Source organism: Aotus nancymaae, unplaced genomic scaffold (genome assembly GCF_030222135.1).
Source record: "Aotus nancymaae isolate 86718 unplaced genomic scaffold, 86718_ANA_hifiasm-v0.15.2.pri h1tg000011l, whole genome shotgun sequence".
Classification (NCBI taxonomy): domain Eukaryota; kingdom Metazoa; phylum Chordata; class Mammalia; order Primates; family Aotidae; genus Aotus; species Aotus nancymaae.
Genome location: NW_026988422.1, coordinates 7,114,599 through 7,133,701, shown reverse-complemented (window position 1 = coordinate 7,133,701; position 19,103 = coordinate 7,114,599). Strand labels below are relative to the sequence as shown.

Here is a 19,103-nt window from a genome sequence, read left to right as displayed (position 1 = left end):
AGTTGCCCAAAAATGTTATAATAACGTTATGAACTAGAGTAATGCACTAGAAAAGGAAAGGAAATGATGGATATGAGAAAAGAAAATCTAGTAGAGTAAGTGCTTGACTCTTAAGTCTAATAACTAAATTATATGGATGCTCACTGTATTGTAAAGTATATGGACAGTAACAGATCTGGCACTTTGGAAACATTTTCAATTGACTCCTACATGGATCTTTCATAGGTGTTTTTAAAGTCAACACCATTTTTAAAATGTCTTGAGAACGTAGACTCATTCTAAATTACCCACTCATTCTAGACCAACTTTATGCATTAAAATTTTAAATTGAATTCAAGCAACAATGTTTGAAACAAAAAGCTTTTACTATGTAAAAACATATCCCCAGAAATGGTGTAATTATTCAGATAAATTTTACGTCTTCCTGTTAAAGAGCTGAATGTTTTCAATTAGAGGGAACAGAATATTTATTGATTGTAGTAGTTTTTTTAATTTTGAAATTTGCAATTTGAGCAAAATAGTTTTAAAGTTTTTAAATTTATGAATGATCAGTAGTAGCAAGTGGCTGTTTTTCACCTGTATTTTAACTTTGGCTGTGAATCTGAGATTGAAAAACCACTAAATGTGGAGTGTTGCAATGATTAGACTCTTGAAATAGACCCCCTTGTTGTGATTTCCTACTTAAGCTTTGCTTGCTATGTGATCTTCATCAAACTAGTAAACCATTTTTTCCTGTTGGTAAAATGGGGGACAATAATTGGACCTACCTTATAGGATTAAATGAATTCATATTTAGAGAGTGCTTACAACAGTGCTTAGAATTTTAATTATTATTGTTTCTAATAAAGTACTTAGGAGATATCTCATATTTCCAATTGTGGTTAATCTATGCACACTGATAATTCTGTAGGTTTTAAATTGTATTCATTTCATTACAAAACGGAATTTGTATAAAGACGTGAGTTTTTTCAAATGTTAAGATATGTTTCCTCAGTTTTCTTATTATATTTATTATTGAAACTATTTTGTATTAATTATGGCAACTGGAATTTGTAAATTTGTGTATTTTTACAGCACTTTATAAAGCTTTAATTTATCTCACTTTATCTTTATGGTGTCTCTAACTGTGCATTATCTTATTATAAATAAGATGCAATGAATTGTCCAGTGTTTCACAGCTGTAATTGGGGGAGGTGGACGTCCGCTCCAAGTATCCTAATTCAGAAAGTCTGTGCTCCTTTTCTGCTTCTCTGTGGAAGCCTTTATGGGCCTCCCAAATCAAAACTAGAGGCGTCTAGCTTCACCAATGTCTTTTTCCTTTGTCTATCATGAAATAAACCAGAACCAAAGATCTCTCCCACTCTGTGGCATTTTGTCTAAGATTACTATTAATTATCCTTCTTTATTCTTTCATTCATTCTTTCAGCCAGAAGTTACTGAGTTTCTGTGGGAGATACTGTGCTTTGAAAATTCTTGGTATGGATCCAACCTATTCTCAGTGCATTTATTTACATATAATTTTTCCAGTTATAATTGCTATGTTTAAAAAAAGATTTGTGACAACTTCATAGCTACATGAAATACAGCAAGGTAATGTAAATTAGGAGTTATTGATAAAGAAAAAAATAGACACATACATATGCATACAGATACAGTAAAAATAAAAAATATACTCACTCCAAAATGAGACTTTGGAGGTCCTATGTATACCTTACAGCCCTGGATGTGCATTATATATGTGGGAAGGCATAAAGTGACTGACCTTGCCAAAGTGTGCCTCTAATAATCATTCTGAAAGCAAATAAATTATACTATATATAATGCTATCTTGCAAAACATTTAAAAGAAAATATCTAAGATATAGTATGTCTGTCTTAGCAATATTTAAACAAAATGTACAAGACAGTTGATACATGATGATGATGATCATGAGATGGTACTAACGATATTCATTTGGATTTTTACAGAGTATTTGTGGAGAATGGAGTATTATGAAAGTTTAAATTTTTTTTCTATTTGTCAGTGTTATTTTATTCTGAGTTTACCTAAAGTAATATTTTTAAGTAATGTCACTAACTTACAGTATTAATGGTTGAGATGTGAGTCTGAATTATTTAACGATATTATGAGAAATGACAGAGTTTTGTTTCAGCTGTGTATAGTATTCACTAATAACTTCTGTACCCTTTGATTTAGAGGTTTTTCTTATTTGGGGAAGTGAAACCTACTGAGTCATTTAGAATAGACGGAGTCCTCAGTACTTCCTCTTAACATTCACAGAATGATAGGGGATAGAAAATGAGTTATTTACTGGTCTTTCTTCTTCATTAACACATATTATTTGATCTTGCCTTAAGTGTACATTGACAGGAACATTATTTTAATTATTGTATTGAAGACATTCTTCATATGTATTTAATCAACCACCTGACAGAAACTAGGGCAGAGTAACCGAAGTAGCATTTGAGACTTTATGGTTAGACGTAATTTGCATATGATGGTAGTCCATTTATAAAGTGTGATGATGAAGTCATATTAGAGTAAGTACCATTAGAGACACATTCAGTGTGATCTGTGTTTGCAAATCAAAATTGATGTTCATTGCAGCTGTTTGTTGATCTGATGAGTAATATAAACTCTCAACAACAAAGCTGAAGAGAAGATGTATTTTGTGATATCTACTCTTATAATAGATACTCTTAACACATCAGTAATTTGTATATCATTAAACTTTCAAGTAGCATAGAGAAAAATCTAAATTCAATTTTAGATGAACAGTTCTCGGTTTTTTCTTGTTCTGTAAAGACATAGTTGTTGCCTTTCACCTCCTACTCCTTCAAAACTCAATCTTTTCAGTTACCTCTTATGAGGAAATAGATCACATAAACTGGATGTTTATCTTTAACTGGAGCAATATGTGAGTTGACCCTGGAGGTTCAAAGAGAAACTTCTATAGCCTAATAGTGTGTCTTGCACATTCTATGCATTGTACTAAAAAATAATGTGACTTTCATGATTTAGATTGAGTGGAATAATTTTTAGTTATGATACTGTACTGCAATTTGGTCTTTAAAAGGTTCTTGGTTTTTAGTTATGATACTAAAATATTTACCAATGAATTTATATGATGTGTAGGAGCTACTTCAAAACAATCTAAGAGTGGAAGGAATAAAAGCATATACATGAAACTGGATTGGAGATGAATTGATAATTTTTAAGTTGGGTGATAGGTACATAGAAATTCATTACAGGTTTCCTTCAAATTTTATGTATATTTGAGATTTTCTATAATTTTTTTAAATGTATGAGTAAATTAATTGCCTATGTAGGTCTCAAAGTACTGCTTTTCATTCTTCATGTGTTAAAGACACAGGGACCATCAGATCTTGCTTTTTTTTTTTTTTTTTTTTTTTTGGCACAGAGTCCATCCTGACCTAGGGTGAGGGGCAGTCATGCTATCGTAGCTGACTGCACCCTCAAAATCCTGCTTTTAAACGAAACTCTCACCTCAGCTTCACAACCAACTGGGAGTTCAGGTGTGTACCACCACACCTGGCTAATGTTTTAAACATTATCTTTTTGTAGAGACGAGGTCTAGCTATGCTGCACAGGCTGGCGCAGCTTGCTATTATATAAAACTATCTTTTTGAAATTGTTTCATGTAGATCTGTAAAAATACTCCGTAGGCACCTAATATGGATCCCTTTTGACTTTTATAACAAGGGTAGTTTTGCCTGGATTATAACATATATTGAATATGACTTTAAATTTAATATTCTTTCGATAGATATATAAGAGAAAGATTTAGCTTGTCTTAAATATTTACTCCTGTTTTAGAAAATATTGTGAGGAGATTATCAAAAATAGAAGAGTTAAATCTTGGTTTTATTATCTGTAGAATGATGGAGCAAATAATATTTAGTGTGTTTTGAAGCCCACCAGACCTGAATATGTGAGGTGGTAAACCTTGAAGGATTCTATATATGTCTGTATTTCTTTGTATCACCTTAGTTCAACTATTTTACCAGATGAATAAGGGAATGTTGCAATTTTTTTTTCTTAATCAAGCCAAGGTTTTTCCTTTTTTGACAATTTGTTTGGCAAAGGAGGTGTTCAATTTGTTAAGCTGAATGAAGCTTAGAAAGAATAAACTATCACAAGATCTGCCACTAAGTAGATGCTTGGTAGTTGTTCAATGAGAAGAGAAGGAGAGAGAGGTATTCCATCCTGGACCAAGCATCAGTGTTGGGCAGGTAGATCACTAATTTCCTATTAAACCAAGTGGATAGGATAGTCCTGAATTACTTATGGAACAGTTTCTTTAAAGATGTCAACTCTCTGCCTCCCTTGTCTTGCCACTAAAATGGTGCTATTTCATTCAATTTCTTCCTTAAAGTAATATTATGATTTTTACTACTTTAAATAACACATTGCTAAAGTCATGGTATAATGCAAAAACAAAAATAGGGTGGACAATATCATATACCATCTTTTCTCTAGAAAGTAGTGTTATCTGTAGGGCAAGAAAACAGTTTTTTTCTTAACTTCCCTGCAAATTGTGAATTTTTAATGTAGTTTTAAGAAATGAACATAGGAGACTTTGAGCAAAACATCCAATATTGACCAGTAAATACATTTCCAACCCAAAAGTATTTGCACAAATCTTTTTGCATCATATTGTTTAAAAGCAAGATAAGGGGTAAAACTTAGTGTCTCACAGAGTAGTTTATATTCCAAATCAGCTGTGTGTCAGGATGACAAGCTTTCATAAAGGACAGATGATGGTTTCTGAATATAAATGTACACATTTTAAATTTTCCTAATTGTGGATAAAGACTTTAAATACCCAGGCAGTTAAAGCAAATATTTAGCCATAGTTCGGCGCACAGGAACTTTTCTAAACTAGATTTTGAATTGTATTTTTCTCACCAATACTACTGCTTTATTATAAATTTTTACCAAAATGTACTTTTTATGGAATGTTTAATTAGTACTGCTGTCTTTTCATAAAGAGAGATATGATTCAATTTCCAGTTTTCTTCAGGACTCTAATGCATTGATACATTAGAATTAAAAGTGAACATTCAGGAAAATAAAGAGGCTTCTTTTCTTACAAAAGTCAAACTTTTAAAAATACTTCTTTTTCTTAGGAAACAGAAGATACTGACTATTATATATTTTGTTGGCTCCCTCTTTTACACCCACTACCTCTTCAAGACAAATCTTCCCCCACCTCCTACCCCAAAAACTTTTTTTGGGAAGGGCAACTTTTTTATAGTTGTAGAACATTAGCATTTCTGAACCAATCAATGAATTTTCTATTTGTTTAGGAGTCGGATGGTCAGGGCTGCCCTTTCTGTCGTTGTGAAATAAAAGGAACTGAGCCCATAATCGTGGACCCCTTTGATCCAAGAGATGAAGGCTCCAGGTGTTGCAGCATCATTGACCCCTTTGGCATGCCGATGCTCGACTTGGACGACGATGATGACCGAGAGGAGTCCTTGATGATGAATCGGTTGGCGAACGTCCGAAAGGTAGAACTAGAAATCGTGGGTTTAGTTACAGTGGTGTGACCATATGAAAAACAAATGATGCCATCACAAATGGAGTATGACTGAGTGTATTTGAGTTTAGAAAAGAGGTACGCGCGCGCGCACACACACACACACACACTCTCTCTCTCTCTCTCTCTCTCTAGCCTAGGCCCACACAGGGTCAGGATCATCAATATCACTGTCTTCCACCTCCACATCTTGTCCCGCTGGAAGGTCTCCAGGGGCAGTAACACAGGTGGAGCTGTCATCTCCTGTGATAACAGTGCCTTCTTCTAAAATACTCCTGAAGAACCTATCTGAAACTATGTTACAGTTAACTTTTTTCATAAGTAGGAGTATACTCAGGCCGGGCGCGGTGGCTCAAGCCTGTAATCCCAGCACTTTGGGAGGCCGAGGCGGGTGGATCACGAGGTCAAGAGATCGAGACCATCCTGGTCAACATGGTGAAACCCCGTCTCTACTAAAAATACAAAAAATTAGCTGGGCACGGTGGCGCGTGCCTGTAATCCCAGCTACTCAGGAGGCTGAGGCAGGAGAATTGCCTGAACCCAGGAGGCGGAGATTGCGGTGAGCCGAGATCGCGCCATTGCGCTCCAGCCTGGGTATCAAGAGCGAAACTCCGTCTCAAAAAAAAAAAAAAAAAAAAAAAAAGTAGGCGTATACTCTAAAATAATGATAAAAAGTATAGTATAGTAAACACATAAACCAGTAACATAGTCATTTATTATCATTATCACGTATTATGTACTGTACATAATTATTTGTGGTCTACTTTTATGCAACTGGCTGCACAGTAGGTTTGTTTACACCAGCATCACACAAACACATGAGTAATGCTTTGTGCTATGGCATTAAGATGGCTATGATGTCACCTTGCATTGGAATTTGTCGACTTCATTATAATCTTATCTTATAGGACCACCATGATATATGTAGTCCATCATTGAAATGTCATTGTGCAGGGCAGGAGGATAATGTTGACAGGCTGATATAATCAGAGATCGAGAGAGAACTAGATTCTACTCAAGGTACTCTCACTGGTTTTAAACATAATAATGAGAGGTGATAAGAGTGTTTGTGTAGAATTAAACATCATCTAACACTGGCAATAGCAGATCTGTGAAGGAAATATTTAAGAAAGGAAATTATTAAAGTTGGAAATGGTGAAACTGAACTTGATTAAAAATATTCTTTGTTCAAGTCAAGAAGAAGTCTCTGTTAGAGTTTTTTTTCTTCATGTGAAGGCTGTCTCCCTGTTTGGCTTCTGGGAGATCACATAAAATGTATCTTTGTGAATTTACCAGAGTCTGAGTTTGCTCATCAAAGTTGTTGACTCAGAAAAATTGACCTTGTCAGCTCACTGAGAATGGACGTTACTGCCCGGTAAAGTTTATATAACCAAGTACACAACAGACTAATCAATGAACCAGAATGTCAACTGATTAATTTGCAAACCAGAAATGTAGTGGTCAAGAGAGGTAGACTCTTGGATATCAGGCTATTCCCTGGACAGAAAGATATATGAAATCCCAATTAGTTTCACAAATTTTTTGCTCTCAGAATCAGAGAAATGGGATTGAGTGGTGTGAAAGGTCTGCATATATGGTGCCACCCTTCCTCCTGACTTGGGCAGACCTGGCTAATCAGTCATGATACTTATCCCCACTGAATTCAGACTTGGCCTACAGAGCCTTTTCAATACAGCCCTGAAGATCTTCCACTGTAATTCATTACGATTTGGCAGGTAGCATGAAACCTATTTGCCATTGTCACTAGGTGGAGTGATGATAATGTGTAATGGCATCAGATTATATTCACTATATTCATCAATCTCTGTAGTAACGAAATGCTTGGTACTGGAATTTCGACGAGGCATTTCTTTGAGTTACTTTATTTTTAGAGCTGTGTCTGAGTTTTCCTCTTGAGAAAATCCTGCATTTTCTTCCTTCCAGTGTTCCCCGCTGACCAAATACATTCCTTTAGGATATTTTACCTACAAAATTTTACATGTGACGATATGTTAACGTCACCAACATGGCTACTCTCAAATTTTGCTTTTTTCTGAAATGATTTTTATTATTTATCTTACTGTTTTTTAAATACATTTTATAATTTAATACTAGAAAACTACACATAACTTCACTCTTTAATCCCAACAGATATAGTTTTTATTAATAGTTTGAATTATGTGATTTTTTGATATAAGAAATAGAAGTTATTCCTCTGCAATCGTAAAGGATGAACAAGAAAAAATCATCTCAAACAGAAACAGACTTGAGACTTGAGTCTCAAAACAGATAGAGTGAACTTGAGGAAGACTGGGAATAAAGCAGCAGTTCTGCTGCAGAGTAGTAATGGGATGCTAGGCAAGTTATGTAACCTCTTTCTTCCTCAGCTTCCTTCTTTGTAAAACAGAAAAATAATAGTAGCTTCTCCATTGGGTGTTGTGATGATCAAATGGGATCAAAGACTTAAGAATCTTGAAGAATGTCAGGTCACCGAGGTCATAGATGTTCACTATATTATTACCAATGTTAATTAAAATTAACAATGCTATGTAATACATATTCTAAGATATACTCCATAATCTGAGTTAGTACAAATCATTTCATCTGGTCAGGCGCAGTGGCTCACGCCTATAATCCCAGCTCTTTGGGAGGCCAAGGTGACTGGATCATGAGGTTAGGAGTTTGAGACCAGCCTGACCAACATGGTAAAACCCTGTCTCTACTAAAAATACAGAAATTACCTGGGCCTGGTGGTGCATGCCTGTAATCCCAGCTACTCAGGAAACTGAGGTAGGAGAATTGCTTGAACCTGGGAGGCAGAGGTTACAGTGAGCCAAGATCATGCCACTGCACTCCAGCCTGGGAGACAGAGTGGGACTCTGTCTCAAAAAAAAAAAATGTCATTCCATCATTATGCATGTGAGAGAGCTACGTATGGGGAGTTGGTAATATTGATGTACTGTTCCCTGGAAGACATAAGTTTGAATACTGGCTCTACAATGTACCAATACAAAAAAATCACATGACTAGTCTGAGTCTGATTTCCTCTTCTGAAAGATGAGAATAATAGTACCTCCCTAAATTGTTGAGAGAATAACATATGTTATTAATGCTGGTTTTATTAATTTGTGACCCTTCTTACTGCAAACTAAAAATAATTTTTACATTTTAAGTCGTATATATTTAAATTACCTTATAAGTACCTACAAAATGTCCTTGATTTTACATCTTGTCCTAAAATATTCACTACCTGGCCCTTTAAGAAAAAGTTGGTAGCCCCAGGTCTAGGGCATAATAAGCATTTAAAGAATGTTTATTGAATGGATGGATAATAGAGAATGACAGAAAAGTATCTGAGATACAACAGCACAAGTAGTTCAAGTGCTCCACTTGGCAATGTTTTTCAGCTGTGAAGACATTTCAATTTCCTTTACTAAATGGGGTTTCATCTTCAGTGATCCGTGTCAGAGGGTGGGTCTGGGCTTTAAGAGAAATTCTTTCAAGAATTTTGTATACCTTACCACTTGGGGGAAAACAGTATTTGCCCTTTGTGAATTTGGGAAAAGTCACAGTTTCAACCTGCTTTCCATTGAATTAAGTTGAAGCTTAAGCTTCTTTTCTGTAGTGGCATTAACAATCCACAGGAAATGCTGGGAACATAACATGAGAAGCAGAATGTTCCAGGGTGACTCTAATGTTTCTCCCTGGTCTTTTCACACGCTCTCAAGAACATTCATATTTCATTCTCTCTGGCACACTGATGAGCTTTCTGCCGAGGGAGCTGAGAGATCTTTACATTGATCCTCAAGCATTATTGTCCTAGACATCACACTTCGGTAGCTTATTAGGCGGTCAGCAGTGTTTACTTCACAACAATCTTGTTATATTTTCCTATGGCAGTTAGATATTTTAGATGTTTAATACACTTGTAGTTATTTGTTTTTAAGTTGAAGAGTTATATTTCAATTAAATGTCTTTATGTCTACTCATCTGCCTCTAGTCAATGAAGCTGATTGTGACTTTTATCGTATTCATAAATGTACCACTTAATTTTCAATAAAACCTAAATTTTTATGTAGATACAAGCATTATTCTTTTTGAATAATTTGGAAAAATATTGCTATGACATTATGTTCTTGTAGTACTTTATATATACTTCTCTATATCAAGAGTTACACTTAAGTTATATTTTATTTAAATGACTATCTTTTCTACTAGACTATTAACTCTTAAGGCCAAGGTTAATGCCTTGTGTTTGTGTTCCCAGGCACCTAAATACAGTCAGTAAATAGTTACTAAGTGAACTAATACATGCACATGCCTGCACATATATTCCTTTAGGTCAATGATCTAATCTTATGCATATTTTTTACTTTGTTCCAACCTGAATACTAAATATATATATACACAAAACATCAAACTAATAGATTTTATCCAGTTTTTTCTTACAGGAGTGGTTATAAACAAATATCACATGGTCATTTTGACATAGTAGTTCTTCTACCTGAATGTTCTTCCTCTATTTTTTAAATCATTCTTTGTCATTGATTCATGCATTTTCATTCATTCACTCATTCATTTATTTTTTAATTAACTAATTAATTAATTAGTGTAGAGCTGGAGCCTTGCTCTGTTGCCCAGGCTAGAGTGCAGTGGCACCATCTTGGTTCACTGCAACCTCTGCCTCCTGGATTCAAGTGATTCTTTTGCCTCAGCCTCCTGAGTAGCTAGAAATACAGGTGTCTGCCACCATGCCTGGCTAATTTTTGTATTTTTAGTAGAGACAGTGTTTCACCATGTTGACCAGGCTGGTCTCAAACTCCTGACCTCAAGTAATCCAGCTGCCACTGCCTCCCAAAGTGCTAGGACTACAGGCATGAGCCACCATGACTACCCTTACTCATTTATTTTTAAAACATTTTATTCTCTCAGTTAAAAGAGTGACTGCCAGTGATTGTCCAACAGAATGATTCCATTGTTTCTATCTGCCATTTTGAATACTCATCTGATCTTTTTCTTCTTTTATGAGCGGGCTGATGATAATATTTTGAAATTGTTTCTGCCTGTCTTAAGCATATTAGATTATTTAAATGAGTAATGCTTCCATCATAACATGGAAAACTGCTTTGATCTTATATTCCTGTTACCGTGGTGATATCCACAGCTGGAGTTTATAAATAGTAGCATACTTAACATATAGTGTATTTCTATTATTTCTTTTATAGTTAAATGTGTTTAATAATGCTAATCATTATGGAAGCAAATAGAACCTAAAAGTCTAATACATACTTTTTGATTCCCTCCTTGATAGAAAGTATTTTATGATTCTAACTACAGTATATTCTAGATTTTTCCTGAATCTGTATCATTGCTTGAGTTTTCAAGCTGTCAGAATCCTTGGATGATTAGATCTGATGTGAACCCTCGGAGAAAGTCCAGGATGTGATCGGTAAGATCACAACCTTCTCTCTGACTTCAGTCAGATAAGAGCTAAAAAAGAGTATCTGTTGCTACCGAGAGATTTGCTTCATTTTGCCAGAGAATTAAGAGGAATCTTAACAGTTTTTAACAGTATTAATCACCAAATACATGACATTTACATTTGAAATAAATAAATATTTGCATATAAAATTAAAATGTTGACAGACTGAACTAGTAAATGAGCCCAGATTAGTTCTTATGGTCTTAAACATTGTATTTCCTTAAAATAATATTTAAAATCTTAATGAAGGGCCATATTAGAGCAAAAATGGGTATGACCAGAAGTCAAGGGAGTTATTCTTCTATCTTCGTTATGCATTCTTCTTTGTGGCCTTCTTTAATTAAAATAGATATTGCTAATTAAAAACTTAGCATGTCATCTAAGTATTGCTTTTTCTGGTAAGTATGAAGAAAGCCTGTATAGCAGGGGTTCCCAAATCCCAGGCCCTGGACCAGTGCCAGTCTGTGGCCTGTTAGGAACTGGGCTGCACAGCAGGAGGTGAGCAACAGGCTGGTGAGCAAAGCTTCATCTGTATTTACAGCCACTCCCCATAGCTCGCATTACCACCTGAGCTCTGCTTCCTCTCACATCAGCAGTGGCAACAGATTCTCATAGGAGTATGAACCCTATTTTGAACTGCACATGGGAGGGATCTAGGCTGTGCGCTCCTTAGGAAAATGTAACGCCTGATGATCTGTCACTGTCTCCCATCACCCCTAGATGGGACTGTCCAGTTGAACGAAAATAAGCTCAGGGCTCCCACTGATTCTAAATTATCATGACGCATTCCATTATGTATTACAATGTAATAATAACAGAAATAATGTGCACAATAAATGTAACATGATTGAATCATCCCAAAACATTCCCTTCCCCTCCCTGCAACTGTTCATGGAAAAATTGTCTTCTACAAAACCAATACCTGGTACCAAAAGGTTAGGGACTGCTGCTCCATGCTATTCCTGATTCTAAGGAGAGGCTTATGTGTACATATCAGTGTTTTTCCAGCTATTTTTAGGAGGGTGTTACTTATTTATGTTTTCTGTTTAAATCTGAATCACAGGATTAGAGTCCATGTTGGAGCATAAGGACAAAAATTACAACTGAAGTGAAATACAAAAATAAAAATAGACATTTGAAATGTAGAACATGGTTCTCAACTATAGGCAATTTTACTTCTTGAGAATATTCAGTAATGTATAGGGACATTTTTGTTTTCACAATGATTAAAGGATGGTGAATACTGCAGGCATTGAGTGGGAAGGGACAGAGATACTAAACAACTTGCAACTCATGGGCGGTCCGACCCAAGAAGGATTATTCTGACCATAGTACTAATAAGTCTAGTCCTCACCATTCCCTTCCCACAATACTTAAGTAGAGTCATAAGTGACAGTAAGGAATCCAAAGGCAAGGTTTGTTGTCTTTTACTTGCTTTCTGTTTACTGATTTTCTAAAAGTTCTTCATGCAAAATAGTGGTATTTCTTTTATTAGCATGTGATTAACAAAAGAAACAACTGCCTCATCCAAATGCTGGATGATGTCAGTATTAAAGATGTTGTTACGTATGTCTCAAAAATAACTTGAGTACATAGTATATTAGAAGAAGCCACATTTGAACTCTTGTACCCAGTTTTTAGTCCACTGCCTCTGCTAGATTGTCAGCTCCTTGAGGGCACAGGCTATGCTTTATTTATTGATTTATTTATTTGCATTCTTAGAACTTTGCATAGTGCTTGACACACAGTAGGCCCCTGAGAAGGTAGTTTAATTTTTTAAATTTTTTTATTTAAATGATCGGTGGTGACACTGTTCTTAATTGTTACATTCTTAAGTAAAGCAACCCTCGTGGAGTCGAACTGCCCGGGCTCATCTTCTAGTTTTCCTACGTAGTATCTATGTGCCTTGCTTTATTTAATATCCCCACCCACTGCCCTTCTCTCAAGTACTTAGTCTGCAAAACTCTGCCTCTTTAAGATTAAGTGAGTTCATATATATATATATATATATATATATATAAAGCCATTAGAACAGCGATGGTAAATGCTAAGTATTAGTTGTTACTAATACTATTTTTAAAATAAATTAATAGAGATGGGGGTCTCACTATAATGCCCAGCATGATCTTGAACTCCTGACCTCAAGCGATCTTTCTACCTTGGCCTCCCAAAGCGCCAGGATTACAGGTGTGAGCCATTATACGTGGCCACATTTTTTTATGCTAGTGTTAAGACTCCTGAAATATTGCTGTACTTCTAAGAATTAAGTATCAGTATTTTTGACATGTCTACGGAAGTTTTTCCTTTAGATATTGATATTTGTCATTCTATTAGGAAGAATTAGATACCACAGTTCTATTGGTTACCAAGCAATTGGTTGTATTTCTTTAACATAATAACATCTACATAGTTATTTCATTGCATGACCACGTTAAAATAATTTACTGTTAAAATACATTCAAGTTTGAAACTCATAGAAAATGCAAACTTGTCAACATGTCAGCTGAAATACTATTTTAAGGATTAAATAATTTAGATAGAGTTGCAGTGTTCTTATTTTTTGTATAAGTAAATTGAAATGATTAAGTGTTATCTAAAGTAGGGTGAAGAACTACAGTAACCAAAGCAATTGCTTGTTGAAACCAGCTTTAGCTGGCATTCGGGGAGCAGAAAGGGTTTCACATGAAAGCATTTTTTCAGTGACTGAAATTTACTCCTTTAATTCTCAGAATGTTCTTGTTTCTCAGCCATTTTTATGGAAATATTTCTGAATTATATGTCACCCTTCCCTGCCTTCTCAAAATTGGTTATGCAGCTGAGTGAGCCAAAGAGCATAAGAAGCCACTACAGTCAACATGACATGTTTCTAGAAGCTTACATTTTACTACGAGATTTAAGGGTAGGTCACATAAAGAGAAGGATCCATAAATTTAAATTAAAGTCACACATATATTTGGATCATGATATAAAATTTGTATAAATGTTTAAAATAAAATAGGAGACTTTAAAGAAACTTCAAGATTATGGAGGCTAATCATAGGCCAGGAGGTCAAGTCCCTCTCCTAAGAGGGTACTTCGAGGAGAAGCAGTATCATCACTTGGGTTAACAGTGTTTAGTATTTCAGTAGAGCAGTGCCCTTGGGTTATCCCCAAGTGTGAGACTGTACTACTTTAAAGGAGTGCCTAGTTGACCACCTCCCTGCCAGACCTCAAGGAGAAATCAGATCTTATTCCAATCCTTGTTTCTTAGTATAAAGGCTTCTGTTTTCCTCCACTTCTTTATTGCTTCTAATTTGTATTATCTGAAAATTTCCAGAAGTTACTAGTGGAACATAGACAGTAATTCAACCTTTCAATTAGTGAACTTCATTTTACACACCAATCAAATGTCCATATTCTTAGGTAGGTAGCAGGGTACCTACATTCTGTTTCTGTAGGAAGAAGTGAAAAAAAAAAGTTTCTCCTATTTCAAAGGACTTTCCTCTATCATTTTGGGTTTCTTCCTGAGTTCTTATAGGTTGAGACTTCTGGAAGTATGATCATGGATAAGCACGAAATAATTGTATTGCTCTTAAACAACATTCTTCATATAAGCTTTTGTTTATTATCTGTGGAGGGACTCCAAAATAGATAACAGAAGTCAGTTATACTTAACCTTTAATTTCATATGAATATGTGAGTGTGTGTGTAAGCATTTTTGTAGTATATACCCTCTCTGAATAATATTCTGTATAGGCTACTATTTTAAGTACTTTTGATTTTTGTTTTGTTCACAAAATAAGGTGAAAAGAAAAGAATCAAGAGAATAGTAGCAAGTAAAATATACTTAGAATATTTTATCATGTGATAAATGTTTTAGCAATGTCCTTTATTAATTTTCACACATTTATAGAAAAACATGGACTCTCAGAGTCCTTCTCATCATCCTTATTATTCATGTATATACCTTGTTCAGATATGGAAATTCATTAAGTAAAAATCATGTTAAAAGTATTATAAAATTGACTTTGATTATCTCTGGGACTGTCAGAACTCTCATCTTATTAGTAATTGGAGAAATTTTCTCTTGTCCTGTTTTTATAATAAGCCTGACTGTGCTTGAAGTTTCTTACCAAATGTTTTGCCATTTCCATAATAATGAATCTTATTAACGTTTTTATTAAATGGCTCTTTAAAGGTGTGGATAAAATGAAGAGTGACTAAAATAGAATGAGTGCCTGATTATTATTGGTAATAGCTGAACATAATGAGATGGGCTTTGACTACTTTACTTCTTAAATATTTTCTGTCAGGATTTTCCGTTAAGACTGCAAATGTGGATTTACCTGTTCCTCAAGGTAGTTATAAAGGATCCTGTGCATTTTGTCAGAGAAATAAATAATAGTGTTTATTCATTTCCAGAGGTAAAGGGTGAGCATGTATACTTAAAAGAATCCAGTGTGGCCTTTAAATTTCTAGAACACCAGGATTCTAGTTTGTAAAAGATGTTCTCATCTGTTAGCAGGATTAAAGACTTGAAGAGAAATTGTTAGTTAGACATATACACTGGTGTGATGATAATACAGGAAGAAATCAAGGCTGGCTCAGCCTTTGTGTTTGGAAAGAGGCTGAAACAGAATTTATTTTAAAGTTTTAGAAATAAGTATAATACTAGAAAAATGTGAGAATCACCTAAAATCAAGATAAAGGAATGAAATGATGCTAATCAGTATCTTGTAACTTGAAGGGATGTTTCTGTCTTTCACAATTTTTGCAGTTAACCTCTACATAAATATTTCGGATATTGTGAATAAATTCTGTACAGTTAATTCTGTGTTCACATTCTATTTTCTATGCTTTATGACCGAATTTTTTTACCTTTTTTATATTTCTTTAAGAGTGGTGATATTAACATGAAGGAGTGACAGAGAAAGGAACTCATTTAGGCAGTGCCAAAAAGAACGTGATACTTGAGTCATTCATTAGCACATGAAAGCCAGAAGAACGCAGGTGAAATCTGTACCATATAAAAATTGGAAAAATTAAACTGCAGAAAAAATAGTGACAGCAATTATAACAGATAGAAAGAGGTTCACTATCCTAATATATAAAGAGCACTTTCACATCAACAAAGAGGAAATGAGTGGATATGGGGACAAAACACCATAAGAGGCTTGTGACCCAAAGAAGAAATACACATGTCTAACAAATATTGCAAATTTTTTTTCAAATTATTTGTCAAAGAAGGAAGGGCAAATTTAAACATTGGTATGGGCCACTGAAATGACAAGCATCAAAGCAAACACAAATATTCTTTGCCTCTGAGTTTTGTGTGATGGTAATTATCATACATGGCTGGTGAGAGAATAAATTGCTTTTACCATCTGGACAGCAAAAATGTTTTAACAATGTTCATAAATTCGACGCAGTTACACGTTTAGTATCTAGTGCCCAAAACAATTCTATGATTCTTTCCTTAAAAACTAGCATATATATATATATATATATATATGGTTAAAGATTTCTATATGATACTACTTTATAATAAAGAAACCTGAAAACATGCCTAAGTGTTCATTGCACAGGAATAGTTTTGTAAATGCTGATATATCCATATATGCACTTTAAAATTATGTTCATGAAGAATGTTTAAAGTCAGCTACATTTTTTTTTGTATAATGCTAAGAAACATTGAGTAGACTTATCACTGTGTATGTGATTAGGAACCGTCACCAATAGCTATATGTAGGTGTTCTGTAAAATATCTTTACGTTTCCCTGTAACTCCAAAATTTCCTATAGTGAAATTATGTGCTTTATAATGAAGAGAGAAAAAGTGAAATAAACAGAAAATGGAAAAGATACAAGGAGAGGAGTGCCAAAACCAGTAAAATGTATTTTTTATGGCAAGCAGTTTGACAATATACATACTCCTAAACTTATAAGCCTAATCCAATTCTTAAACTACTTTTCTCATTTGTTTTTGTGTTTAAGACCCTTTCTAGTTTAAGAAAAAAGAACCTAATCATGTTAAATTCAATTCTACTTTTTTTTTAATGGATAGTGCTAATAATAGCAAATAATCCAAGAGGCATTTCTATTTGAGTTTTGAATGCATTTGTAATTAATGTAATTTTTTGGTTAGATATTTGATTTTGTTACTATTGCATTGTTTAGACCTGATAGTAGAAGGAATTGTTTGGGACAAAATGAGAAATAACAAGCGTGGGCATTTTATCTAGAAATAACTTTAATGGAATTATTTTTTGGCAGTAAAGATGAACAAGCTTTGACTAGATATTTGGAGATAATAGAGTACATTCTGTGCCTTTTACATCAAAATAATCCATTTTCCTAATCATTTCATCTAAATAAAAATTAAATTACATCAGCATTTATTTGACATAATGTTTATAAATGTTTTACATCAGCATTTATTTTATAATGTATTATTTAATTCTGTTAACCCATAACATTCCTGTCAAATGGATTAATTTTGTTTTTTAATCTACAGATAGCAGCATCAATAGGTGGCGACATTTTCAAGACTGCATAGCATCTTTATTTTATAACAAATTTAAATGTAAGAAATTTGAATATAGGAAATTTAAATATATGATATCTGTGGTTTGAAATCAGGTTATACATTTATTTATATGATTAATCAAATGAAACTGGTTCTTTATAACCAGTTGGCATTAGAGCTGAGTTAGATGGCCATAGTTGAAATTTACATTTTCTAATCAAGAGTATTTCTATGATCAAAATACTGACTATTATTATTCAGAATTTAAATGAATCCTTTCCTATTCTTCTACCCAAGATGTTTTATACTTATATATTTGGTCTGCATTTTTATACAGAATGGAAGTAGTAGTGATTAAGACAAACTGGATGAATCAGTAAGTAATAATTAAATGAGCACAGTTCATTGTCTTAGAATTTAAACCTGAGCCTGGGGATTGCTTCTGTGTTTGTTGTTATTGTTTAACCCCTATAGTTCTCTTTATCACCTATCATATGTAGAGAAAGATAAATGCCCTGGGTAATTCGAGCTGGGGATTAGAACTGCGGAAGAAGGCCCAGAAAAGGGTGGAGGAAATGACTGATTAAGGAGTCAATTTAGGAGATAATATAAACTGGTAGACTAAAGATGAATTGCCACATTCAGGTCCTAGCTATAGAGCTGTTTGAACTGCCTGATGACTACCCGTACAGGGGAAAAGCCTGTTACTCTAGAATTGAAAGTCTTTTAAAATGCAAAAATAAAAATTAAAAATGTGGATATTATATAAAGACAGCATTGTCTTTTAAAGGAGAAATAATTTCGGTCTGCATTGAATTGATCTACTTCGATTTATTTTATTTTCAAAAGGAGAAAAAGGAGCAGGCTTTTTATTCTTTAAAGTGAGCTGATAAACTTTGGTGTTCTGAATTTTTAATATCTCATCCAAAAAATTAATTATGAACTGGATTATGCCACATTGCGCTAGATTTCCTTTTTTTCCTTAGACTTTCAAATAGGAAGGAAAGAAAAATACAATTTGTGATGACTCAAATAAATTAAAAGTGACCTTTAATATAAATATTACCTATTAAAAATGTTTACAAATCTTCATCGTGTTTGAATTTTACCAGCAATAAAAGATAATGCAAAGCTTCAGTACCCTAATTGCATAATTGTTTTTAAAAATAGTAAAAGTTTCAGCAAAGAATAATGCATTACTATCAGAAGAGATTGTTAAATTATCTACTCTTACATGAGAATATTACTCTAATTTAGGAGAACTCAGGAAAATGAGGTTTGGTGAATTTAATACATATAATCAATAAAGATGAAAGACTTTTGCTCCTTCACATACTCTCCATAAAATCCTTCTAACTAAGCCAACTTACAGATACTGTAGTGCTTCAAAATGAATTAATTCTTCAAAAGGACAATGCATAATCACCTTCAGAACACAATATGAATTTCGCTAAGCAAGGTATGCTTCCAATTACATTCACAAAACTGCAGAGAGTCTGCTTGTCTCAAAGTATCTACAAGTTCAAGGTTATTACTTTGCTACACACATTGGTT

General features: G+C 34.0%; 1 protein-coding gene across 4 annotated transcripts in view; it reads left to right on the top strand.

Moving 5' to 3' along the window:
- CBLB (Cbl proto-oncogene B) overlaps window positions 1–19,103 on the top strand; it is a 203,844-nt gene that overhangs the window by 135,237 nt on the left and 49,504 nt on the right. For all 4 annotated transcript variants that reach the window (XM_064374576.1, XM_012476652.3, XM_012476647.2 and 1 more), the window contains exon 10: window positions 5,331–5,534. In XM_064374576.1, coding sequence (XP_064230646.1) covers window positions 5,331–5,534 — 204 coding nt within the window. The remainder of the gene's footprint in view (window positions 1–5,330; window positions 5,535–19,103) is intronic.